The following is a 26,553-nucleotide window of genomic DNA, read 5'->3' as shown; positions in this document are numbered from 1 at the left end:
ATGGTATTAATCCTGAGGACAGTGCTTCAAACATTTCACGTGTGACAGACATTCATTCCAGGCCACACTCTCAGTTATCCAGATTATCATCCACCTCATCTGCAAGAATTAAAACGGAAGCTAATAAGGCAGCACTTGAGGAGCACATGGCTGCATTAAAAAAGAAACATTCATTGGAAGCCAAAGAGGAGGAGCTAAGAAGGGAAATGGAAAAATTAGCTCTGGAAACAAAACTGGCTGCAGCTAATGCAAAACTTCATGTACTGGAAATTAACTCAAAGTCTGGTTCTAAAGCCGGGCTATTCAATTGGCGGCCCCAGGGCCGGGTCCGGCCCCTGAGGGATTTTGTACAGGCCCGTGGAGTGAAGTGTAGTTATTACATATGGGTAGTCTCATACATCGCATGACTATGGTTAATTGTACATTCTTTCGTACGGTAGGAGGCAGTAGCGGTATGCACCCCTTTCAGCCATGGTGGCAAAACAGGTAGAATATCTACCTGTTTCGGCCGGACATATATTTTGGGGAACCACACATGACCAATCAAAGCCGCCCATTTGCGCTCTAGTGCCGCGCTCTGACTTTCTTTCAAGCCAAGCGCAAAGTTTGGCTAACAAGAAAAATGTCTCTCACTACCTTAAAAAAAAGAAAAGTTGACTCAGAGAACAGGCAGTTCAACAGTGAATGGACAGAGAAATACGCGTTTATTGCCGTTGATGCGAATCCTGTGTGTTTAATCTGCAACGAGTGCCTTGCCGTGTGCAAAGAGTATAATTTGAGAAGGCATTTCAAGACAACGCATGCTAACTTTGATGCTACTTTCCCTCCGGGCTCTGCTGCTCGGGGGCAGAAGATAACGGGGCTTACATCTTGTTACGAGCAAAGACGTCGCATTTTGTTTCGGGCCTGTACAGATCAAGAGAGAGCAACTGCGGCGTCGTTACGAGTGGCATGGATATTGGGCAAAAAGAAAAAGCCGTTTACAGACTCAGAGACAGTCAAGGAGTGTATGCTGGCATCCATTGAGGAGGTGGTAACAGATGAGAAAACCCGAAAAAACATTATCGATTTGATCAAGCAAATTCCAATTTCTGACACGTCAAATATGAGGAGAGTCGAGTCCCTTGCATCGGACGTTTTCGAGACGCTTTTGGACAAGCTGAGGAAGGCCGAGGTGATGTCTTTGGCCGTGGATGAGTCGACTGATAACAGTGATGTTGCACAGCTGTGCCTCTATGTGCGATTTTTTGATGGGGAATGTTTTCGTGAGGATCTGCTTGGACTAATTCCCATGGAGGGGCACACTACCGGTGAGATTATCTTCACTAAAATTGCTTCATTCTTTGAGGAGAACAACTTGGATTTGGCACGCGTCAACATGTTGGTGACGGATGGTGCGCCCTCGATGGCGGGCAGGGATCAGGGGCTCGCCGGCAGGATGGCAGCTGCGGCTCCGCAGGTGAGATCTCTGCATTGCCTCATCCACCAAAGCCTCCTGTGTGCCAAGCTCAGTGGTGAGTTAAAAGAGACCATGGACTCTGTTATGGCAATCATAAACTTCATCCGTTGTACCTCCAGTTTACAGCACCGACTTTTCCGCAAGCTGTTGACTGACATGTCTGCTGAATATAAAGATTTGCTCATTCACAATGACATTAGATGGCTTAGCAAAGGAAACGCTTTGAAACGTTTTTGTGAACTAAAAGAGGAGATTCTGGTGTTTCTCCGGTCTTCAAAATTGAAAAAAGCTGGCAAGTTTCTGTCTCTGATGGAAAATGATGAGTTTAATGCCGCTGTTTGCTTTTTGAGTGACGTTTTCCATCATTTGAACCAACTTAACATGGAGTTGCAGGGCAGAGATAAAACAGTCGCAGAACTTGTGGAGAAACTTCATGCTTTTCAAAGAAAGCTCTCACTCTTCTCTGCTGATCTTTGTCCAGCCAAGATGCTCCACTTCCCCACATTGAGGAAATCTGGCCTGCAAATTACTGAGGTGATGTCAGGGTTTATTGATTCATTGAAAAACAACTTTGCCACTAGGTTTGAGGATTTCAGCATCTCTAGTGAAGTGATGAGATTTGTGAAGGACCCTTTCTGTGTGAATGTTGAGGCAGACTTTGCATTGAAAGGGAAGGAGCTGGTATCGTCATTGGATGAGGGGTCTTTTCAACTGGAAATCATTGACATTCAGTCATCAGATGTCATACGTTGTTCTGCATTTACAAAATAGAATATATTGACTCCTTCAGTATGTTGTTGTAATTTCTTTATTTGTTACTATAATTACTCATATTCTCCGGCCCCTTATTTTGCCTCAGTTTCATGAACTGGCCCCAATTCCAAATTAATTGAATAGCCCTGTTCTAAAGTGTCTGATGGAATGAACTCATATCTTGAGAAGAACAGTGCCCAAAGAACAAGTGGATTAAATCCCAATACGGATTATTTTGTGCCGGAAAGGATTGATAAAAGCAACGTCAAAGACCAATCTCACCTTGGGACACAAGCAGTGACTGTGAGGCCTAAACAAGCTGCAGTAACACTAACTGACATCCAACCAATAATAAGAAATACCCAAGCACAAATGGCACAAGTGGTTTATGATGTTCAACAACCAGAATATGGACCTGATGTGAACCAAGCAAGCAACAATAACAGCCAGAATGATATTATAAATATCATGCAACGACAGAATGACATCACTGCACTTTTGGTTCAGCAAAATTTGGCAACTTCTCTGCCAGGCAGAAGTATTCCTGTGTTTGATGGTGACCCTCTTGAGTTTCAATCTTTTATTCGTGCGTTTGAAAATGGTGTGGAATTTAAAACGAGCAACTTTAGTGACTGTTTGCACTACCTGGAGCAGTACACTAGGGGTCAGCCAAGAGACCTTGTGAAGAGTTGTCAGCATTTACCTTCTGGTCAAGGATACCAAAGAGCTAAAGCCCTTCTTGCTGAACATTTTGGGAATGAACACAAAGTTGCTTGTGCCTATATGAACAAAATCCTTCAATGGGCTCCCATTAAAGTAGAAGATGTTAACGCGCTGCAATCATTTTCTCTTTTTCTACGAGGTTGCTCCAATTTAACACAGCACATCAGCTACATGAATGAGTTGAACATGCCATCTAACCTTAGAAACATTGTGATGAAATTTCCCTATAAATTAAGGGAAAAATGGAGAAATGTTGCATGTGATCTACAGGAGCGAAGTGGATGCAGAGCTATGTTTGCTGACCTTGTGACCTTTGTGGAAAAACAAGTTAAAATCGCCTCTGACCCACTATTTGGAAATATTCAGGATTCACAACCTACTACCTACACCAAAGCTTCTGATGCCAGGGGACCTAAGCAAAGGAGCCGGGGTAGCACCTTTGCCACCAGTGTCACTGCAGTAAAAGAAGGAAATGAAGTCTACAAGGACAACAAGCTCAAGTCTTCTTCTACTGAAAGCAACCTTAGATGCTGTTTATTTTGTCAGGAAAACAGTCAGTCACTGGATAAATGCTCACGCTTCAAGATGAAGCTTTAACGGGACAAGATAAGTTTCATAAAGGAAAATGGAATTTGTTTTGGTTGCCTAAAGCCTGGTCACATAAGCAAAGACTGCAGGAGTCGTTTGGATTGTAGTGTGTGTCACCAGAAGCATCCATCAGTCCTTCATATTGAGGAAAAGGACACAAGTAAGTCCTTTAAAGAATCCAAAGCCGTGAGCCCTCCAGTGAGAGAGTCACCTGGACCGTCACAGACATGTGGTCATATAGGGGCCGGTGATGAGGATAACGCTGTTTTCTCCATTGTTGCAGTTCAGGTTAAAGGCCAGAAGAGTAATAAAGTGATGCATACATATGCATTCTTGGATCCAGGAAGTTCAGGTACATTCTGTACAGTCAGTTTGGCAAAGAGACTGGGCTTGGGAGGCAAACCAGCTAACATTGTATTAAGAACAATGGGGCAAAAGAAGATTGTGAGCACCACTGTACTGACTGGTTTGGAAGTTTCTGGTATGGACACAGATGATTTTATAGAGTTGTCTCTTGTCCTAACTCAAAAGACTATGCCAGTTTCAAGGTTGAATATTCCACGACAGGAGGATGTTGCAAAATGGTCCTACCTAAGGAAGATAAAGCTTCACGATGTGGATGCAGATGTTGATTTGCTCATTGGGACTGATGCAGCAAAAGTGATGGAACCTTGGGAGGTGATTAACAGCCAAGGAGAAGGACCCTACGCAGTTCGGACCAGAGTTGGCTGGGTAATTAATGGACCACTGCGCGGTGGAGACAGCAATGGAGTCAAGACTGGCTGCTCTGTTGTCACAACCAACCGGATTTCTGTGGAACATCTGGAAGACATGCTCATCAAGCAATACAATCACGATTTTAATGAAAGAACATCTGAGGAGCAGTTGGAAATGTCAAGAGAGGAAATCAAGTTCATGCAAACTGTGAGTAGAACAACAGAACTTATAGCTGGACATTATTTCATTGACTTACCTTTCCGAGCTAAAGACCCTGTCCTACCAAACAATCGCTGTGTTGCAGAGCAGAGGCTTCAAGGCCTGAAGAGGAAATTTGGAAGAAATGTCAAGTATAAGGATGAATACACCTCATTTCTCAGTGATATGTTGGCTCAAGACTATGCTGAAATAATACCCACTGATCAGTTGGAACAAGATGATGGAAAAGTGTGGTACATTCCCCATCACGGAGTACATCACCCCACCAAAGGAAAGTTAAGAGTTGTGTTTGACTGTGGTGCCACATATAAAGGAACGTCACTGAACTGCCAGCTTTTACAGGGCCCAGATCTCACCAACTCTCTTATTGGGGTCCTTATTCGATTCAGGAAAGAACCTGTTGCAGTTATGGCTGACATCAGTGCCATGTTTCATCAGGTAAAAGTGCCTGATAAACATAAGAACTTCCTGCGCTTTCTTTGGTGGCCCAATGGCAACACTGACAAGGAACCAATGGAATACCGAATGAGAGTTCATTTGTTTGGAGCTGTGTCATCCCCAAGTTGTGCAAATTATGCCTTGAGGAGAACTGCAGAGGACAATGCATCTGATTTTCCTCCTGAAGTGATCAGCACAATCAACCACAACTTTTACGTGGATGACTGCCTAAAGTCAACTGCTTCAGAGGTAGATGCTATTCGTATTGTAAAGGACTTGACTGCACTTTGTCACAAAGGTGGATTTAGTCTTCAGAAATGGGTGACTAACAGACGTTCTGTGCTGATGTCAATTCCAAATGACATCCGAGCAACAGGGATGAAAGAGTTGGATTTGGACACGGACCAGCTTCCTATGGAAAGAGCACTTGGACTGCAGTGGTGTGCTGAATCTGACAAGTTTGGGTTCAGGGCTGTGTTGCAGGAACGGCCTCATACCAGGAGAGGTATTTTGTCAGTGGTGAGCTCATTGTATGATCCATTAGGGTTTTTGGCCCCCTTTATCATGCCAGCCAAGTTAATGTTGCAGGAGCTTTGTAGGAGAAACTTAAAGTGGGATGAACAAATTCCCCCTTTCTTCTCCAAACAATGGTATGACTGGCTGAGTGACCTCCAAAGAATAAGTGAATTCAAGGTGGATCGTTGCATTAAACCCCAGAACTTCAGTGTATCTGCAACAGCACAAATTCATCATTTTTCTGATGCCAGTTTAGTTGGTTATGGTACGGTGGCTTACCTGAGACTACAAGATGGTAACAATGTGCATGTTTCATTTCTTGTGGGAAAAGCCAGAGTTACACCTCTAAAGTCAATCACCATTCCTCGGCTGGAGCTTACAGCTGCAGTTCTTGTTGTTCGTATGGATCAAATGCTTCACAGGGAGATGCAGTGTCAGTTGGAGAAGTCAAGGTTTTGGACCGACAGTACAACTGTTCTCAAGTACATCAGCAACGAAACTAAACGCTTCCATACTTTTGTTGCTAACAGAGTCTCTGTTATTAGAGAAGCCACAGATGTTGACCAGTGGAAGTACGTGGGCTCCAAGGTCAATCCGGCAGAAGAAGCATCTCGTGGATTGAGAGCCAAAGAATTTCTTCTAAGTGGAAAATGGGTAAAAGGACCAGATTTTCTCTATTCGCCAGGGAAGGACTGGCCTGTATCTGACATGGATCTAATTGCGATTTTAGAGGATGACCCAGAGGTCAAAAGAGAAGCATCAGTGAATGCCATTGTCAAGAACTCAGAAGATCCCACAACTCATCTCATCAACTACTTCTCATCTTGGAGGAAACTTAAAACATCAGTTGCCTGGTTCCTCAAGCTTAAGGAAGTTCTTTTGCTTTTGAGCCAAAAGAGACAAGAACTTAAAGCTGCTGAGAGTGACAAGAATACAGGAGTTAAAGGTTGTGTAGAACAGAAACTTCAGAGCTTCAAAGCGACGCTTGGAGTAAAAGGCTTGACTTTGGAGAATTGTGATGAAGCAGAGAAGGCAATACTTCGTTTTTGCCAGAAAGATAAGTTCAAGAGTGAAATTGCTTCATTAAATCATGGCTCAGGTAATGTTTTCAAGGACAGCCCATTGTACAAGCTAGATCCTTTACTGGAGGACGGCATTCTCAGAGTTGGTGGTCGCTTGCAAAGGTCAGCACTACCAGCAGAAACCAAACATCCTGTTATCCTTTCAAAGGACCTGCATGTTTCCCAGCTGATTTTACGCCATATCCATCAACAAGTAGGACATGCTGGTAGAAACCAAATGTTGAACAGACTTCGACAAAGATATTGGATAATTAATGCCAACTCTGCTGCAAGGAAGACAATTACAGAATGCATTGTGTGTAAACGTTACAGAGGAAAACTTGGAGAGCAAAAGATGGCAGACTTACCTGAGGAGAGAGTTATGCCGGACAAGGCTCCTTTCACGGACGTGGGAGTTGACTATTTTGGCCCTCTAGTGGTTAAAAGAGGCAGAAGTCTTCCAAAAAGGTATGGAGTACTTTTCACCTGTCTGACCAGTCGCGCTGTACACCTGGAAGTGGCACACTCCCTTGACACTGACTCCTGCATTAATGCTGTGCGGAGATTCATTTGTAGAAGAGGTCCTGTGTCAAGTTTAAGGTCTGATAATGGCACAAATTTTGTCGGAGCAAACAAAGAGTTGAAGCAAAGTCTTGCTGCTTTAAATAATGCGAAAATACAGGGTGCCTTGATTCAAGATGGAATTAAGTGGAGTTTTAACACGCCAGCAGCATCACATCAAGGTGGCATTTGGGAGCGCCTGATTCGCTCAGTAAGAAGTATACTTACCTCTGTTCTTGGACAGCAAGTATTAGATGATGAAGGTCTGCAGACACTGTTTTGCGAGGTGGAGGCAATCCTGAATGACAGACCCATCACAAAGGTTTCTGATGACCCCAATGACCTTGAAGCTCTTACTCCAAATCATATAATTCTGCTGAAAGCAAAACCCATTCTCCCACCAGGACTCTTTGAGAAAAGTGACTTGTACATAAGAAGAAGATGGAAGCAAGTACAATATATTGCAGAGATCTTTTGGAAAAGATGGACATCTGAGTACTTACTTGTGATGCAGGAAAGACAAAAATGGGCTAAGGCAAGAAGAAGCTTCTCTCCAGGTGATATTGTCATCATTGCTGACGCTACAGCTCCAAGAGGATCCTGGATGATGGGCCGAGTTTTGAGTACCAAGTCCGACTCTAAGGGATTGGTTCGTTCTGTGTGCATACAAACTAAGACCAGTGTGTTGGAGAGACCTATAACAAAGATCTGCCTGCTACTGGAGGCCATAGTGTAGCATCATGAACATCTATTCTTTCTCTCATTCTATCCTATCTTCTTTCTGTCTGTTTCTTTTACAGCAATCGGATGAAGGAAAACCTAATTGATATGGGGTAGTTAGAGTATAGCTAGAGTATAGCTCCCTTTATTGACATAAAGAAAGGTAATTGTGAGTTTACACTTTTCACAATTAGGGGCTGGAATGTTGGAGCTATTCATTATTTTGTTATATATGTAGTAGCTTATTATTTGATTTAGTTTAATTTCAGTTTTCCTTTAATTATGCAGCTACATAAATTTGGTTATCATTAGTATTTTATTTGGGTTAGTTTTAGTGCTTTTGTTTTGAAGGTACCAGGCAGCCTTAGCCACCAGGTGTAGTCTACAAGTATAGGTGAACAGGTATGTGGGAGTTAGACACCGGGGGAGGGCTGATGGTTTTTTACCAGAGATAGAGACAGAGACACAGACACAGAGTTACAGAGCCTAGAGACGCCATTGATCATTCACGTGAAATGTTTGTTTGCCAAGAAAATGGATCAATAAACCTGACAGAACGCCATCTCTGCCTGGACAATCAAAGTTTTTATCTCTGCGTAAGATTCACTCCTTCGGTGCTTCAGTGGCTGTTGTAAATTGAGTTTTTAGTTTGTTTTTTTCAATCGGAGGACAATTCGCCACTACAGGGGGCAATCACTTTTTCACACAGGGCCATGATGGTTTGGATTTTTTTTCACCTTTAATAATAAACACCTTCATTTACAAATTGGATTTTGTGCTTACTTGTTTTGTCCTTGACTATTGTTTAAATTGGTTTGATGTTCCGAAACACTTAAGTGTGACAAACATGCAAAGGAACAGGAAATGAGGAAGGGGGCAAACACATTTTCACACCACTGTATATAGCGCTTTTCTAGTCTTAACAACTACTCGCTTTTATACAGTACAGAAACCATTCACCATTCACACACATTCATACACTGTGGCGGAGGATGCCGTACAAGGTGCCACCTGCTCATCAGATAAACACTCACACACATTCACACTCCGATGCACAGCATCAGGTACAACCTGCTGCTGTTTGATTATCAGCTGATAGACATTCAACATCATTCCTACCGCCTCATTTGCTGCCTGCACTCCATTTAACCAGTTTCACCTGTTTGTGCCACTGTGTAGAAAGAACGCACGTGAACTTGACCTAATGGAGCGCAGCCAGTAGGATGCATATTGCTTGTATGTCCGGCACTGTGGTCAAATGCTGTAATCCTGATTTAGTAAACTTCAGTTACAGTTAAATATCTGTAACAGTTACACAAATCAACAGTGAAAACAACTTGAACTGTTAATTTTCTCTTAATACTTTTCCTGTTGAACTTTTGAATTCCCCACAAAATAAGAGTTTATTTGCTAAATGTTATTTGCAAACTTTTTCTCGATTGCATTGTTTTTGTGATCAAAATCAAATTTCAATTAATTGCACAGCCCTAAGGGACTGTTGTTTTTTATTTAAGGGGCTACCGGAGGAGTTTTGGGATCTTTAATCAAAAATCATCTTTAAGCAAACCATCATTGCTATTAATAAAAATACCTTATTTTTCAGTTATTTTATTTTTATTTTCACACATTCATGCAGTGTAGCTGGGTTATGTTTGGGTATGTAGAAAGATATTCATACTGTATATACGTAGATAATCCATGTATGTACAGTATATTTGTATTGTAAACATTTAATTTAAGTGTTTTTCTTTATTCCTTTTTTTCTAAGGAGTGTCGTGTCTTTCTGATTGTAGTTTCATGTGTTTTTTTTAATTGATCCATATCTTCTGTGTTTGGAAGAGGCAATGTAAATATGAGTATACATTTATAACCATGTCATCTGTGTTTCAGGAGAAAGGAGGTGCTGCCAGCCAACTATTCCAGAAGTCGTCCAGACGTGCAGACGGTCCTCCTACAGAGGATGTAAGACGTCTCTGTTTTTAGTCCTCCCTTTGCATTAGCTGTAACAGATCACTGTTAGCTCTGTAGCGTGTAACAGATTGTTTTTAACTTCTCTCAGGAAACAAAGTCACATGTCGATGAGCTCTCAGACAGCAGTGATGCTCTGAACACCAAGGTGAGTGTTTATGCATCATTTAGAAACCGTCCTAAATGGTTTTACTTAAAGAAAGAGCACTAATTTGTCTGAAAGTATGTTTTAGGAAAAAGGAGGAATATTTAGTGGAATATTCAAGAAAACTGCCAAACCAGCAGAAGCTGTTCAACATGAGGAGGTAAAAGCATCATTTGCCCACCTGTTTCAACTGTTTTTATGTGTGATATTTTAAACTGTTTGACAGATTTAATTTTGGTGGAATATTGGGAAAATCTGCATCCCATGATTGGGATACATTTGCCAGATTTCAATATTTCAATGAAGATGAAATATGAAGATCTAAGCATGGTTTTAAAACCATGCTTAGATCTTCATATTAATGTTTTCTGTCACTCATTCCTGTTGATAACAAGTAACAAATTCTGATACAAACTGTGATTAATTGTAATTAACAGTATACAGTAAAGTTTTTACCTGGAATATTTTATAAAATGGTAAATTACCAGTGATCTTTATATCATTTGTTTTAAATTAAATTAAAATTAAATTTAGTATTCCCTGATAACATGTGTTTGCTACCACCGCGTTTGAAACCCTTTTTTCAGATTGAGTCTCCTGACAGCAATCTATTAATCAGCATCAAGAATTTACAGGTTAAAAATAGTCAAAATCAAATATGATTAATAACTTTTTGACAAAACAGCATTTAGATTTGTAAATACTTCAACTACTTCAACAAATACTCTTTTTTTACTTGTGTATTTCATCAAGAGAAAAGTGGAGGGCTGTTCAGCCAGCTCCTCAAAAAGTCTCCCATAGTATCTGGAGAAAGCACCGGTGAATCTGGGTTTCCTAGAAGAGCAATGAGTTTCTGAACTTGCAACACAATTTCACCCATTTAAAAAAAAAACATCAAATTGTGTGTGTTTCAGGAACAAGAAGCTCCAAAAGAGCAGTCGGGTAGCAACCATAGTCTGCCTGAGAATAACACCACGAAGGTGAGCAGAATAATGCAACAGCAGCTTGTCGATGAAATGCCTTCAGAGGGAGCGTTCACTGACACCAATGTATGTTTTAGGAGAAAACCATTTTTAGCAACATGTTTAAGAAACCACAGAAACAGCAGCAGACAAGGTGCTGGGATTGGAATAATTTGATTAATTTAGTCATTGCATGTCCTTTTTGCAGAGGATGTAGTAGATATTTACTTTTTCTGAATTCAGGAGCTGAAGGTGATCAGAGAAAAACGGTTATCTGGGAGCTGTGAGAATCTGTCTGACACCAACGTCCCAAAGGTCCTAAAAATAACCCTCTTTTTCTGTCTCACTGTGGAACTGAAACCAGATCTCAGACATCCGTGTTTGTCTGGTCATTATCCCTCTTTAACATGGTATTCAAACCTGCATGTCATGAAATAATGAAATAATTGTATTGTTTTTAAAAACAACGTGCTTCCCACAACACACCAAAATAATAATAATAATAATAATAATAAATGGTCAATAAAAGACATTAAACTAGACCAGATTAAAAATAAAAATACACACCGCCACCACCTCTGTGTTCTAATTATACTGTACATCATTAACAATTTACATATAATAAATGAATTTGGCCCAGATTTATTTAATACCACGGAAATTCATAAAACCAGTGTGCCCAAAGTCTGATTCACTGCGATTCTGGAAGCTGGTGTAGCTTTTGACTTTTGATTCTGCTTATTTTTTCTTTTGTTTCCTTTGAAAAATCTGTGTTGTAGGAGAAAAAAGGTGGCCTGGCGGGCATCTTTAAAAGATCAGCCAGTATCGACAACCTGTTTGATGAGGTGAGTGTCCAGCTACATCTTCCACTCTGCTGCAGTTCAGAGGGAAATACTGTAGTCCACGACATTTATCTGACTGCTGTAGTCACAGGCAGTCAGGTCATGATTTAACACGTAAATCTCAAGATTAGTTTAAAGAAGATTATGCATTCTTCCAAATTAAACATCTACAACAGTTTGTCAAGTAATTAAAAGTAGCACTACCTACAACCGACAGTGTTAACAACCGGACTGGGGACATTTTGCAATGCATATTTTGTACTTTATTACTTTTGATACTTGCAGTAAACTTTAAAGCAAGTCAGAGCTTTAAGTAAAAATTTGATTGCAGGACTTTTCTTCTAGTAAAAGATTTAGAGTAAAAGATCGCAATACCATTGCTGAAAGTTAGATCATAAATTGATTATATGCTTTGAAACATGATTGGCAATAATGTAAAGTGCAATTTTAGGAACCTGGTTAAATTATGAACACCCACCTGTTCAGTGTTCAGTCTCCTTTGGCACTCTTCAAAAGCCGGTCGAGAGAAGATTACTAGCCAAAATGTCCAAAATTAAACTGTAGTGTCCGACTGAAACACTTTTTATCTTTTGAATAAAAAAGTACATTTACTCTAGTACTGTACTTAAGTATAAATGTTGAGGTGCTTGTATTTTACTTGAGTCTTTTCATGCCACTTTTTACTTTCTACTAGAAATATTCTACTCTTTACACCATCTGACAGCTTTAGTTAAAAGTTATTTTAAAAATTAAGATTTTTGCATACAAAATACATAAAATATGACAATAAATTATCTTGAATCTTGAGCAATGTTTTATTATAAATGAAACTGTCCAATAAAATAACAGCCTATAAGTCCCGCTGAAATGATCAGACCATTAAACACACAACGGTTTGGATCCTTTATGCTTCCTAAAGTGTGAGGATTTTTCTGAGTACTGTTATGAGTACTTTTACATTTAATACTTTCGGTACATTTTCCTGATGATACTTACATACTTTAACATTTTAAATGCAGGACATTTATTGTAACAGAGTATATTTACATTATGATACTAGTACCTTTACTTAAGTAAAGAATCTGAACACTTCTTCTACTGCTGATCAGGAGAACGGGGGGCTGTTCAGCGGACTGAAGAGAACACCCAAAGCGTCCAGAGACGCTGCAGAGGTGAGTCTGTCACTAGTTACACTGCCTGTGGTGACTGTTATTGTACATATTTATAAAACCGTCCATTTCTCTTTTGTGCAGGACAAAGATGACCAGAAGGAGCTGTCAGCAATTAATGACAATCTCTTTGACAACACCAAGGTACCGGGAGGAGACATTTTTATTTTTTAACCATAAATAGAACATCAGTACTATAAAATATAAACAAATGCAACATGTAGTTTCTTATTTACGTTTAAAAAAAAAAATGAACATTTTAATCTTGTTTAGTTTATGTTTGTTAATTTTTTATTCAACCTATGCATAAAGTCTTTGCAAGTCCTGCGTTGAAAATATTACTTAAATAAAAGTATGTTAGTATCATCAGGAAAATGTACTCAAAGTATTAAAAGTAAAAGTACTCAATGCATAAAAATCCTCACATTTTAGAAAGTGGAAAGGATCCAAACAGTTGTGTTGTAATGGTCTCATCATTTCAGCTGGACTTGGAGGCCGTTACAGTATATTGTTGCTTTTATTTATTTATTGTCTACATGTGTTTTGTATGCAAACATCTTAATTTTTTTAAGTTACTAGTAACTAAATATGTTAGATTAATGTAGTGTTGTATACATTCACACAGCACTCCAACAATATCTTACTCCCCCATAAACAATACTAAAAATAAGAATAATGATTGAAAAATATTTTCACAATAAGTGTGGGAAAAATATTATCTCTCTCTGGAATGTAGCAGAGTAGAAGTAGAAAGTGGCATGAAAAGAAAAGACTCAAGTAAAATACAAGTACCTCACATTTGTACTTGAGTAAATGTACTTAGGTACATTCTACCTCTGACTCTAATGTTTACCACGACACATCGGAGATATGCCTGATGTAGTTTTCACTTTCACAGACTGTGTGTTAAATGTTTTCAGAAGAAAAGTATTTTCAGTGGTATGTTTAATAAGACTCATAAACCAGCAGATGAGGTACATCAATGGCCCTTTCACATGCAGTTTGCATTATATCACACCATTTCTTTTTTTAGGAGTTTTATTTTCTATTTTCTTTGTTTAGGAATCAAACGAGGATAAGAAGTTATCTGCCAGCTGGGAAAATCTGTTAGAAGCAAACACATCAAAGGTACAAATGTTGTCCGACAATTACAATCTCTGTCTGTTGCTCTTTGTTCTTCTGTTGGTACAGTAATTATTTTAATATTAACGTGTGAATGTTTCATATGTTACAGGAGAAGACTGGAGGACTGGCAGGGATTTTCAAGAGGTCTTTCAAACCAGCTCCGCGCTCAATCGCAAATGAGGTGACCACTCTTTTTATCTTTTTCCGGGGGTGATTCCGCTGTTTAGTAGTCTGGGAAAGCTCTTATTTGCATTTTTAAGATCAGTTTTGTGGTCAAATTACCTTCAGCAAGTTTAAACCAACCAGACTGCTTTGTGTTTTCCAGGATCCTCTCAGTGACACATTGGAGCTGTCTGCCAGCTGCGACAGCCTCGCAGAAACTGCCGAGGTGAGAGCTACTCCACATCTGTGGATGCACTTGGCAACTTGCTGTGCAACGCTAAGAGTACTTTCATGAAGATATTTTGGTCATCAAAAATCCAAATACTTTTGAGATAATGATCCCACTCAGAAACACAATGCCACAAGAACTACAAAACATCAAATCTAGAGAAAGAGAGGCTGTGCACACCAACATATTGATTTTAAATGCCATTATTTACATCTGAGTAAATAGGACTGTATCTAAGTTCATCTTTCCTGTTTAAGAGAGGGTTCCCCAAAAAGCGTGACCACCGTGTGCTTTCAATTCAAGTTGAGCTTTGACACCTTGACCTTTTTTTTTTTTTTTTTTATATTGTCGGTTATTTTGTATTGAGTATATATTATCACTTTTTTAATTTATTTTTTGGCTTGTTACGCACTTGGTTCAACTATGGTTGTTTTTAAATGTGCTATTAAAATAAAATGTAACTGAAATGAAGTAAATGAAGAAATACAAAACAAAAAACTAGACCTGGGCAAAAAACTAAAATATCACAATATTTTTGACCAAATACATCAATGGATATTGTATGTTTGACTATTATATTTACACAATAATAGTTTTGATAAATAATCACCAATAATGTGGATACAATGACTATGTGGGTAAAGGCAAATAATAAAACAACTAGAACAGTTTGGTATGTTCAGAAAACTACATCACTTTACTGTATTGCAGCCTGGATGATGTGTCTATGCAGCTGTTCAGCATTTATCTCTGTCTTCTTTTGCAGGAAAATGAGGACATGGAGGCACCGGAAGGAGGCAGGCTGGGACACAGGAGGACCGACAGGAAGAAAAGACGAGTGAGCTGTTGTTCGCTTTAACGAAACATCCAGAGACGTGACGGAGAGTCGCAGGAGCAAGAACCAAAGTGTATCTCAACAGCTATACCACTCGGTGGTTTATCTCAACAAGTTTATAACTAGTCGCACTAGTTGCTTGCTCTTAGGGAACTTACTAGAATTGTTGGGGCTTTGTAAATTATAGAGTGTGGTCTAGACCTACTCTGTGAAGTGACTTGAGATAACTTTTGTTATGAATTGAGTTGAATTATAACACTTCAACTTTGTGACCATTCTTCTCTTGCTTCTCCAGTTAGAGCTCTTTACTTTGATGTTAAAGTGCTTTTCTCTTTGACAACCTCGTCTTTTCTTGTTTTGTTTCTCAGGTTGTGTCATTCCGAATCAAGAAAACTCTTCCCAAAATACCAAAACTGGATGTACCTTCAAAGGTACTGTATGTACTCATCTAACGTTCCACAGTCTCCACTCTCTTTGCTGTTTTTCACCCTGCCTGTGTTATAATTATATTACCACAGAGAAATATAAAACTTAGTACAGATATGGATGTTAACACTGAGAAATTAAATAAAGACTGTTTTGTTTTTTTGCTTTCAAAGTCTTAAGGATCAGTACAAAAGGTGATTAGAAGTTGTTGTTGTTCTATCTCTTAACTTTCTTTGTCCTCTCTTTGAATTCATATTTCCTTTAATTGTTTGCTGGTTTTATTTATTAATAAAATAATTATTAATTAGTATAAAAAATTAATATTAATTAGTTTTCATTATTAATGTGTTAAAGTTCTTCTTAATGACAGAAATTGTTGTTTTCTTCCTCCACTGAGTTCAGACAAGATGCCTCTTATTGAGGAGGCTGTAGAGCTGCAGGAGCTGAACCGAGCCCAAGTTAGCATGATGATAAGATAAAGTAATAATAATAATAATAATACATTTTATTTAACAGCGCCTTTCTAACACTCAAGGACGCTTTACAGACAATAAAAGACAGATACAGGGAACAGAAAAAAAAAGTAGATTTAGTAGGGTTCACAAATCAAGTCAAGTTGAACGTGTACTAGCCTTATTAAGTCATTTCACCTAAGTCTTGACAGCATCGCTAGCGTGAAAGTCTCTGTTCAACATAACGGCCTTTATGTCCAATCCAAAGAATCCAACCAAGCCTAAATGTTAACTATTTAACTAAAACGTCTCTTTTTGTGAACGGTTTAGATAGTCCATTATGCTGCTTGGAAATCAACTGAAAAAGGAAAGTCAGTCTTTGGTTGACAAGATTAAATCTGGTTTATAAAAGAAATTAATTTACTCTAAATAAAACTGGAACACAAGTGTCTGAAGATTCAGAAACCTTTCCAACTAAAGACAGAGGGAAAGAGAAGGACCTACAGAGAGAATGATAGTGACCTTAGTTTCAGAGACCAACCCTTTAAAGTGAATATGTGTCAAAGAGTTGTGGTGTTCTGTTTGTTTTCCAGGAGAGCACAGTAGAGATCCAGACTTTGGAGATGGCAGCTTACCCTACGGAAGACAACCCTCTGGAATCTGAGGAGGTCAGTGTGTTTGGGGCACTTTCACACACACACACACACACACACACAACACACACACACACACACACACACACACACACACACAAACACACACAAACACTTTGGTTTGGTTCATTTGTTCTCTTGGTAGTACACAAGGAAAGAAAATTAAAGTTCAATGTATCTCAGTTTTAAATGCTTCTGAAAAACCCTGTGCTCACATGCTGAGACGCATACATGTTTCCATTGCAAACACTTTCAGTATATATATATGTATATATATACATGTATATATATTGAAATATATATATATATATATATATATATATATATATATATATATATACATTGATAATTGTCTCTGTTTTCAGGAAAATGATGATTTGATGGAGTGGTGGATCACAGTCAAAGGTCAGTATGATTGTCCATCCATACACACACACACACGCACATACACACACACACACACATACTTTTAATGTAAAAGAAATAAACACTACCAACCACAAACGAAACACAATTTTATTATATATAGAATTATTGTATTAATTCTGTTGCTGGTTTCCAGGATGGGCAGAGTGGAACGAGACATCTCATTTCTACGAAGATGATGAGCAAATGTAAGCGTAGTTTCTAAATTTGAATATTTTTTCATTCAAATTTAGCGACATGACGTTATTTTGGCACTCTAAAGATATGTTAGGGTAGCCTTTGTTTTACTGTCTTTCTATTTCCTTATCCAGGATGTCTATCAGATCTGTAGCAAGACCTCTCTCTTAAACCAGGAAGCTCGACTCATAATAGGCAAGAGTCAATCTTAGTAAAAACTTACTTTTACTAAACTGACCTAAATTACCTGATTTTAAGTTAGTCCATCCAATGATTGTCTGCTGCTTATCCATGCCCAGCTTTTGGTAATATCATTAATTATATTATTTGTAATAATTGTTATAAACTGCGAGGAAGCACTGAAAATAATTGTGATTTGATAATAAATAATTCTAGGCTCCATCGTCCCAACTGGTTTTCCATCCTACATTAAGCCGATATGATTGTGAAATAGCCAGGTATTAAATTGTAAAAAATCTAAATATTTTAAAATGTCCATGTTTTTCCATGTCCACCTGCTAATTTCACTTGGGACACATGCATGTAGGAAATTGTTATTTCTTAGACCTACAAGCACCTAACTTTAAACTCACCAGATACACCATCAGGTGAGTTTCAAGCCTTCACAGCTCTCATGTGTCTCTGCAGGTCGATGGAGCAGGCAGCTGACCGTGTCTACATGGCAGCCCGTCTCTTTGTGCGTCTTTTCAACAAGCGGGGGGCGTCCTTACAGCATCGCATCCTGGAGCTTTTGGCTCTGGCCGACGCTGCCGATGACTTCCACAAAAAAACGGTGAAAGCTGCTGTGGGTGGAGGGGTAGCCAGTGTTGCTGGCAGCGTGGCAACAATCACGGGGCTCATTCTGGCTCCATTCACCTTTGGTGCCTCTGTTATTGTCACAGCAGTGGGGATCAGTGTGGCGACGGCGGGCAGCATCACCTCAGCAACAGCCAACATCACAGATACAGTTCACTCTAACATGGACCGTAAGAAGCTGGAGAAGATGATTCAGGGCTACCAGGAGGAGATCAGCGACATCAGGGAGTGTTTGGAATTTGTGCAGGTGAGAAAATGTTTGAGTTTATACTTATATTATAAGACACAACGTGCCCAACTCCCAATTAACCGGCGTAACAACCAGCAACCAGCACAACAAATACATCCCAACAAATACATCCCAACAGAGGGAGCCACAGCCTTCGCAAGCACAGTCAGAGTCTCTCATGTAGGATATTAAACTAAAACACTGGATTTAGGCCTGTAACAATTATTACATAATTGTCTAATTGACAATTAGTTTTATATAATCACGGTTTCTTTGTTTACCCACATTAATTGATGTCATTAATTTAGGTTAGTGTTAGTTGTTGACCCTATACACATTCATAGCAACACAAATTACAAGGGGGGGGGGCAGTGATAAAATATGTTTTATGATTATTAAGAGCTGTGGTTTACTTCATAGGGTGTGTATTTGTGTTATTACATTATCTGGGTCACATGACAGTGATAAATAACCAAAAGGTGTATCCTGGAATTGATTCAAAACTTAAATACGTAAATAAATATAATAGATAAATATTTTTTAACTTGACTGAAAGAGAAAATTATATTGTTAGTCACAACTATTTCTGAGATAATTAATAGTGCTGCAAAATGTGGAATTGTTACAGCTCTAATTGTATTCACTTCATAACAAACAAGCAAATGAACTGTCTCATTCATGCCGTAGGGAATGAGAAAAGGAGGATTCTGACTCTATTGCTGCCTCTCCATGCCACCTTCAGTGTCTCAGTGACCCTGTAGTGTAGTTTCACTTGGCCCCAGCACTTTCTTAGTACTTAGTAGAGCTTGGTTAACTTTACATGAAGATGGTTAAGTTAGCTCGTAAATTAATTTTTATTTGACATCACAGGAATGGAATTTGATTGATTTTCAAAATGGTAAGGATGTGTCGGGTATGATGATGCATGTGATGATGGATTAGGTCAACAACTAATTAACCAAAGCCGCTGCCTATACGGGAATAGAGATACACTGACACAGCATGTTGTGTTGCAGTGTCATGGCTTGGATATCCGGGCTCTTAATTCACACTAATTGATTAGAAGTTTTTAATAGAAAATACTTGTGACATTTTTTTGGCACCATTATGTTAAGGAATATAACCAGCTTTGCACCTGCAGGGGTTTATTCTATGTCAAAATTATTCTGAATAGTTGGCATTGTTTTTTCCACCTTACAACCAGTGTTAGGCAAGTTACTGAAAATTAGTAATTAGTTACAGTTACTTCTTTTAAAGGTAATTTATTTCCTTTACCAATTACTGTATATCAAAAGTATTTAGTTAATAGGGAAAGTAACTTTTAAATTACTTTTATGTCTGCTTTTGAAATGTAATAATGAACATTCAAACACAATAAACATCATTTTTAGACCTATTTATTGTAAACAACAGAGCAACAGGCCTTCAAATCAATCAGTAGTACAAAAGTATACTTGAAAGAAAATATCAAAGGATCAGCATATAAAAATGTAGATTGTTTCATCCTCAGTTTGTTCTTAAAATTTTAAAACCTAAGTGATGGAAAAAAACTAATATAATAGCGGCAAGTTATAAAAGTTTTAAAATTACTGGAAAACGTGCAACCGATGTGTATCAACACATTATATTATGCAAACAATGCGTTATGTAATAAAATGTTAAAATGTAATGAATTGCAGTGCAAGTAAAGCTACGGCGTAGGGTCTGTATCTACGTGAAGCTGTGCACGTACCTCCCGTGTAGATTTACCGTACTACCCTACTTTTTTGTCTCTGTGGCTCTTGTAGGCAGGAATGGACACCCTGCAAGAGTGGGACTTTGAGAAATACTCAAAGAGCGCCACAAAAAAGGCTCTGAACCACAACGTCCGGCATGTGATGAAGGAGGGTGGCATGGCCGGAAAAGCCCTGTTGATAAACACAAACAAACTGGTCAGCACTGTGCAGATTTTAGGCGCTGCAGGCGGTGTTGCCAAAGCCGCCAAGGCCATCAGCATTACCACAGGCGTGATGTCAGCGCTCTTCCTGGCTCTGGATATTTTCTTCCTCGCCAAAGACTCCCACCAACTCCGCAAGGGCGCCAAGACCAAGTTCGCCACCAAGATTAGGGAGGTGTGCAAAGAACTCCAGGACGGCCTCCTGGAGCTGAACAAGGTGAAGACGCAGCTGCAGAAGACCATGGACGGCATCGAGGTTGAGGAGTATGAGGAGGTGGAGGAAGTAGAGGAGGAAGTTGATGACGATCCCAGGAAGTTGGCTGAGCTGGAGCAGGAACTGGACCTACTGGAGGAGCAACTGGACAGGAAGGTTGAGGAGGAGCAGAAGAGTAAAGAGATGGGGAAGGAACATATGAACAGTAAGAAGAATAAGAAGGAGAAGAGCGTGAAGGAAAAAGAAGAGCAAGAGGAAAAGAAGGACCAAAAGGAGACGGCAGATAAGGATGCCAAGACAGGGGGGAAGAAGAAAAGTAAGAAGGCAAAAGGTGAGGCAGAAAGCAAGATTGAGTCAAAATTAGAGATGATTTCTGAAGAGGGAAAAGAGAAGAAAAATGAGACTGTCAAAGCAGCCAAAGAGGATGTTTTAAAAGAACAATCTCAGATAGGAAAGATGGACAAAGAAACTGAGAACCACAAGGAGGAAGAGAAACAGAAAAATGGAAACGAGCACAAGGAAATAAAGAGGAGATCATATATAGAGATAGAGCCTGAAAGGAGATCAGTGAATAAAGAGACAGAGGTGGAAAGTGGGAGTACAGGGAGAAGCAGGCATAGGAGTGACAAAGATCCACCCTACAGGACTAAAAGAGGGAGCAAACAGGAAATTAAAGAAAGAGGTAAGGAAAGAGGTGGAAACAAGGACAGAAAACAAAGTGATGTAACGGAGAGCTGGAGGACAGAGGAGGAGAGAGGAGTGAGGGATTGGAGAGCTGATGTGGCAGAAGGTAGAGAGACGCAGAGAGAAGAAAGAGAGACGGAGAGAGGGACGGAAGGGGAAGTTCAGGGGAAAAGCGGTGTGAGGAAGGAGCGGCATCGATGGCAGGAAATGGCGATGGGGAAAGAGGATTGGGAAAGAGAGCAGGAGAGCAGCAGGGAGGACTTAAAGAGGAGTCACCGCAGGAGAGGAATAGCTTGGCATGATAACCACATGGAGAGGGACGGGGAGAAACAGGGGAGCAGGAGCGAGAGGAGGAAGTTTAGGAGAGCAGGGGGTGAGAAGGAGGTGGAGAGGGGGAAGAAGAAAGAGGATGGAGAGAGGAGAGGAAGTGACAGAGGCAGAGAGAAGGAACTCGGCCACCAAGGATCTGTACGGGGCTCCAAGGTGCTGCTCGAAGATGGTCTGTATATTTAATTTTTTTAAAATATTTGCAGCACTTTTATTTTTGGGGGCATTTTAGGCCTTTATTAGTCCATATCCACGACGTTCCACTTCCGAGATTGTTCAATGATGCCGGAAATTCCGCCTGATGTCTTTCATTGCTCATCAGCTCGCTGCAGGGTAAATCCAGACAGCTAGCTAGATTATGTGTCCCATGTGAGTTCCCAAATCACATAAACATGTTCAACCCAAACAAGTTCCTTCCCGAGGAAATTTTGCAGAGGACGATTGTGATTGGTTTAAAGAAATAACAATCAACCAGAGTATGTTCTTCTCTCATCCCGGAATGACTAGCCAGACCCTCCTCCACAGCGCTGTGGAGGAAGGTCTGGGAATGCGAGACTAGGCCTTTATTTGACAGGACAGCTTAGACATGAAAGGGGAGAGAGACGGGAATGACATGCAGCAAAGGGCTGCAGGTCGGAACCAAACCCGCGCCCACTGCACTGAGGACTGAACCTTTTTATATGGGCACACACTCCAGCAGGTGAGATAACCTGGCGCACTTTGAGGCACTTTTAAACATTAATACGATTCAGTCATGCTGGCTATCAAGAGTCGGGTTTTTAAGATCTCCGCAGAAACAAATGTAAAATAGAAGGTGAATACATTTTCTTCAGTAGCGAAAAGGAAAGACTGGTACTGGTCGTCAAGTCTGATATGAGGAAGCCTGTCTTCATACTTTGGATTTCTTTCTCTCCAGTTCACTGTGAAAATAGCAGGAGAGAAAAAATCAAAGTTTAGGCCGTATTCTTCACAGAAACCTATAATAAACATAGAGAATTAAATTAAAATGTAATCAAGTTACACATTGAAATGTTTTTGACTTCCTAAGGAGAGTACATGACAGAAAAAGGTTGACTAATTCATTTGGGCTGGTCAATGTGAACTAATGCTAATGCATGTATTATGGTGGACTTGAAAAAGTCTGAACCTATTGTTTAATCATAAATGATACCTGGTAACAGTGTTAACTGTTTCAGGTTTACTGCTCCTCGTTGAAAATCCTTGTTATCATACAGTAGGTTTGGAGTTTTAGTTTTACCAAAGAGCATAAAGCTGTGTAGAAATATATATGCAGTGTGTGTGTGTGTGTGTGTGTGTGTGTGTGGTGTGTGTGTGTGTATATATATATATATATATATATATATATATATATATACAGGCCAAAGGTTTGGACACACCTTCTCAGTCAATGCATTTTCTTTATTTAATTGTAGATTATCACTGAAGAATGAACACATGTGGAATTATGTACTTAACAAAAAGTGTGAAATAACTGAAAACATGTCTTATAATCTAATTTCTTCAAAGTAGCCACTTGGTGTTCTCTCAATGAGCTTCATGATGTAATCACCTGACATGGTTTTCACTTCACAGGTGGGCCTTGTCAGGGTTAATTAGTGGAATATCTTGCTTATTAATGGAGTTGGGACCATCAGTTGTGTTGGAAATGTACCTGGATGATAGAATATGAATTACCCTATCTGTAATTAAATCATCTCATTTTTGTTTTTCTTCACATCACCCATACAGACATTTTTCTCTTTGTGTCAGGTTTGATGTATTTGGTTTCTTGATGTTTCTGGAATATTGTTCAACAATTCACTTTGTTTAACTTCATCACTGATGGTTATTTTCCATGGCACTGGTTACTTATTGAACAAATAATTTATAAGAGTTATTAAAGTGTGATGCTGTTTTGCGTTTTAGTCTTGAATGACACTTTTTTTTCTTTTCTGCTCTTCACTCGGCCGTACAAAGATGTTATTTGCCTCTGGAATGGATGGCAAATTTAAACCGAACATATTGCTGCTTACTACAGCAAAGGGTCTGAATACTCTCTAAGAAGACGTCATTAAGTTTCATTTCCAACAAAAAAGTCCCAGATTCTCAACACTAATGTTAAAAAATAACTAAACTACGAAATCAAAATTTAAATAAAATAATTCTGAAGGTCAGAGAAGTTAAGTTGTTGATCTTGTTTGTTTTTTGTTTTAAAACTATTACATGTTCATATAAATAAAATAAATTCACCCCCCCCCCCCTAAAAAAAAAAAAAGAAAAGAACAGAAGTATAAAAATAGAACAGGATCAACAATTACTGTGTTCAAGTTGTGGCTCTGTTTAACAAAGGTGGTGCTAATATAATGTTATCTACTTCTTCTGTAAAGGGACATTAGTACTACAAACCACATGGACAATGGACTCACCGCTACAAGGTTTTACGACACACAGAATCTAAATATAGAACAGTGTGTACATAGCTCTTACAGTGGTTCTTTCCAGGGAATATTTAATGGAAAGTTTAAACTTTATTCATAGGATTATCAGATTATGTAATATCTCAGGAAAATGAAAAGAATCAAGGGAGGGAGCATCTTTTGAAATATTTGCTGTCTGTTTGTTAGACATACGTAGGTAGCGGTAGTTTCAGTATAGAACGAGGAAGATGTGACTCAAATGGAAAGGAGGGTGCATATTGTTTGTGTGATTACTGTGCAGCAGCTCATTTTGTGCCATCTGCTCTAAAACTGCCTATATGCTCCATTGCATAAATTATTTATATATTCATTTGAGCATTTCCATATATATACTGTGTATATATATATATATATATATATATATATATATATATATATATATATATATATATCATTTGATATATATATACTGTACTCATTTTGTAAGCCAATATTGTACTTTTCATTCATCTACATTTGATTCCCATGCAACACTAGTTACTTTACAGATTGAGATGTAAATACAAAATATAAATCATCTAATACATTCTGGCAGTTGATCAATTAACAAGTCCCAGCTTTACCTGCTGCAACATGGGGGATGCTTACACACAAATGCATCAAGAATTATATATTATTATAACATGGGCCATTCTGCATGATGACTAATTTTACTTTTGGTGCTTTAAGTATGTTTTGACATCAATACATTTGTACTTTTACGTAAGTGAGTAAAAGATCTGAGTACTTCTTCCACCACTGATTATAATAGCATAGCGTGCTAGCATGCTAACTTTTCCTAAGAAGCGCTTAACACAAACAAGTAGAATGTCAATGGCTTTAATCATTTTGAGTTTTTTGATAAGTTAAAATCTATGGCGGCCCATTGATTCCCATTGTATTTATACAGTGGGGCTCAAAGGTTTGGGCCCAGGTGAAAAAATTGTATTAATGTGCATAAAGAAGCCAAGAAAAGATGGAAAACTCTCCAAAAGGCATCAAATGACCAAAACTTTCGAGTCCCACTGTAGCACTGCCCATCTATTCAGTTCAAACTCCATTCAAATGACACAATGCTCAGTATTACACACAGATCATCTGTCTCTTACTGGTTCACTCCCATCACACCTTTAACCTTTAGCTTTTTAAGTTCTATCCCTTGAGTCTTATAACACCAAATAGGTTTGTCATCTCAGTAAAATTCATACTACCACATTAATACAAACAATAATTGACGTCTAGGCTAAGATTCACTTGTCTTCTGTGATCAATCCTTGATGTTTTGATAAAATCCCCATTCAGGAAAACATTTGAAGGAAAGTTTTCACTGAGCTGTTGTCTTGTGGCCATTTGAGAGCTCATGCCCTCTGTTCTTTTGAGGACCCTAACCCTAAGGACTTGTGTGAGCATTTGTCAGTTGACAACAAATGAAACATAAGAAAAGGTTTAGTGTTTCCCCACCAAACTAGGATTCCTATTGGTGTGAAGACGATTGTTCAACTGAATTTGGACCTTCATGTGAGGAAATACATTTTACAGAAAATTTGATTGAACATTCAATTGAATAACTGAAATGATCAACATTTTCTGAGGGCTTTGGCCTGTGTTGGTGGGACCGGGGCTTTGCCTTTAGCTGCAGCTTATTAAGATTTTGCTCTACCATTGGGGAGTGTGTCTTTGATTTCCACGGTGACTCACAGGTTTGTTGGAAGATATGAATTGTACTTGAAACCAGAGTGTTGGTATTTCATTTATAGGTGCCATGAATAAAATAAAAATAAATAGTAATAATAATATCATAGTCATTTTATTTGTATAACACTTTTAAAGCTGGGAGCACAAAATGTTTGCCATAGAAAACATTTTTTTAAAACAGTCACACATATTAACTCAAGAACAGCAAAAATACAAGCACACAGTTTAAATACCATGAAATTAAATAAATGAAATTTCAAATTTCTAAATTAAATTTAAAAATAAATCCTCTAGCAACACTAAGACTGGAATAGAATATTTATTTTTTTATCTTTTTTTCATTTTTCCATTTTCTATGACAAACAAATGAACAGAAAGGGCAAACACACAGTACAAATAAATAACATAACTACAAATTACTGACAGCACAAACACATGAGATGGGTGTGAATGACGGTGTGTAGGGGATTACAGTTGTTTCATGCCCGTGTTGCCTAACACATGACCACGGAAACATACTGTGGATGGAGGTAGTTTGACATCAACACATTTTTATAATTATGAAGGGAGGAAGGTGGGTTGTGAGTCATGGACTAACCTTTATTAAAGCTAATTCATTGTTGGCAAAACAAAAAAGAAACTGATGTTTAGTTTTGTGTGTCATTTGGACAAGTCAGAGAACCAGATAATTGAAGCCCCAGTCAGTCCTCTGAAAAGTTGTAATAGATACACTTCTAGATTAAGACGACATCGGTGCAATAGCCTGTATATCCTTTAGGCAAATATGTAAATGTGCTGTATTTATATAGTGCTTTCCCAGTCTAAACAACTGCTCAAAGCGCTTTTACATCTACAGGAAACATTCACCAT

The 26,553-nt window shown here is 38.8% G+C and overlaps 1 protein-coding gene across 1 annotated transcript; it reads left to right on the top strand.

Moving 5' to 3' along the window:
• The first annotated feature begins 1,105 nt into the window (after window positions 1-1,105).
• On the top strand, window positions 1,106-24,196 carry LOC116699370 (uncharacterized). Its single transcript, XM_032531904.1, has 21 exons — window positions 1,106-1,459; window positions 4,055-6,577; window positions 9,646-9,717; window positions 9,815-9,871; window positions 9,957-10,028; window positions 10,783-10,848; window positions 11,074-11,145; window positions 11,610-11,675; window positions 12,782-12,844; window positions 12,926-12,985; window positions 13,904-13,969; window positions 14,076-14,147; window positions 14,292-14,354; window positions 15,124-15,195; window positions 15,561-15,618; window positions 16,009-16,076; window positions 16,664-16,738; window positions 17,089-17,128; window positions 17,286-17,337; window positions 17,975-18,389; window positions 20,159-24,196. The coding sequence occupies exons 1-21, from the start codon at window positions 1,106-1,108 to the stop codon at window positions 21,716-21,718; spliced, it is 5,946 nt and encodes a 1,981-aa protein (XP_032387795.1). The 3' UTR covers window positions 21,719-24,196.
• Window positions 24,197-26,553: the final 2,357 nt, after the last annotated feature.

Source organism: Etheostoma spectabile, chromosome 12 (assembly GCF_008692095.1).
Source record: "Etheostoma spectabile isolate EspeVRDwgs_2016 chromosome 12, UIUC_Espe_1.0, whole genome shotgun sequence".
Lineage (NCBI taxonomy): Eukaryota > Metazoa > Chordata > Actinopteri > Perciformes > Percidae > Etheostoma > Etheostoma spectabile.
Note: the sequence above shows the minus strand (reverse complement) of the source record. Positions and strands in the feature narration are given on the sequence as shown.

Bases quoted from the DNA above. Each gene is read 5' to 3' on its own strand.
- LOC116699370 (XM_032531904.1), top strand. From the start codon at position 1,106: ATGAGGAGAGTCGAGTCCCTTGCATCGGACGTTTTCGAGACGCTTTTG. The intron at 9,718-9,814 runs GTAAGACGTCTC...AACTTCTCTCAG, and splicing joins ACGGTCCTCCTACAGAGGAT to GAAACAAAGTCACATGTCGA. The intron at 12,845-12,925 runs GTGAGTCTGTCA...TCTTTTGTGCAG, and splicing joins CGTCCAGAGACGCTGCAGAG to GACAAAGATGACCAGAAGGA.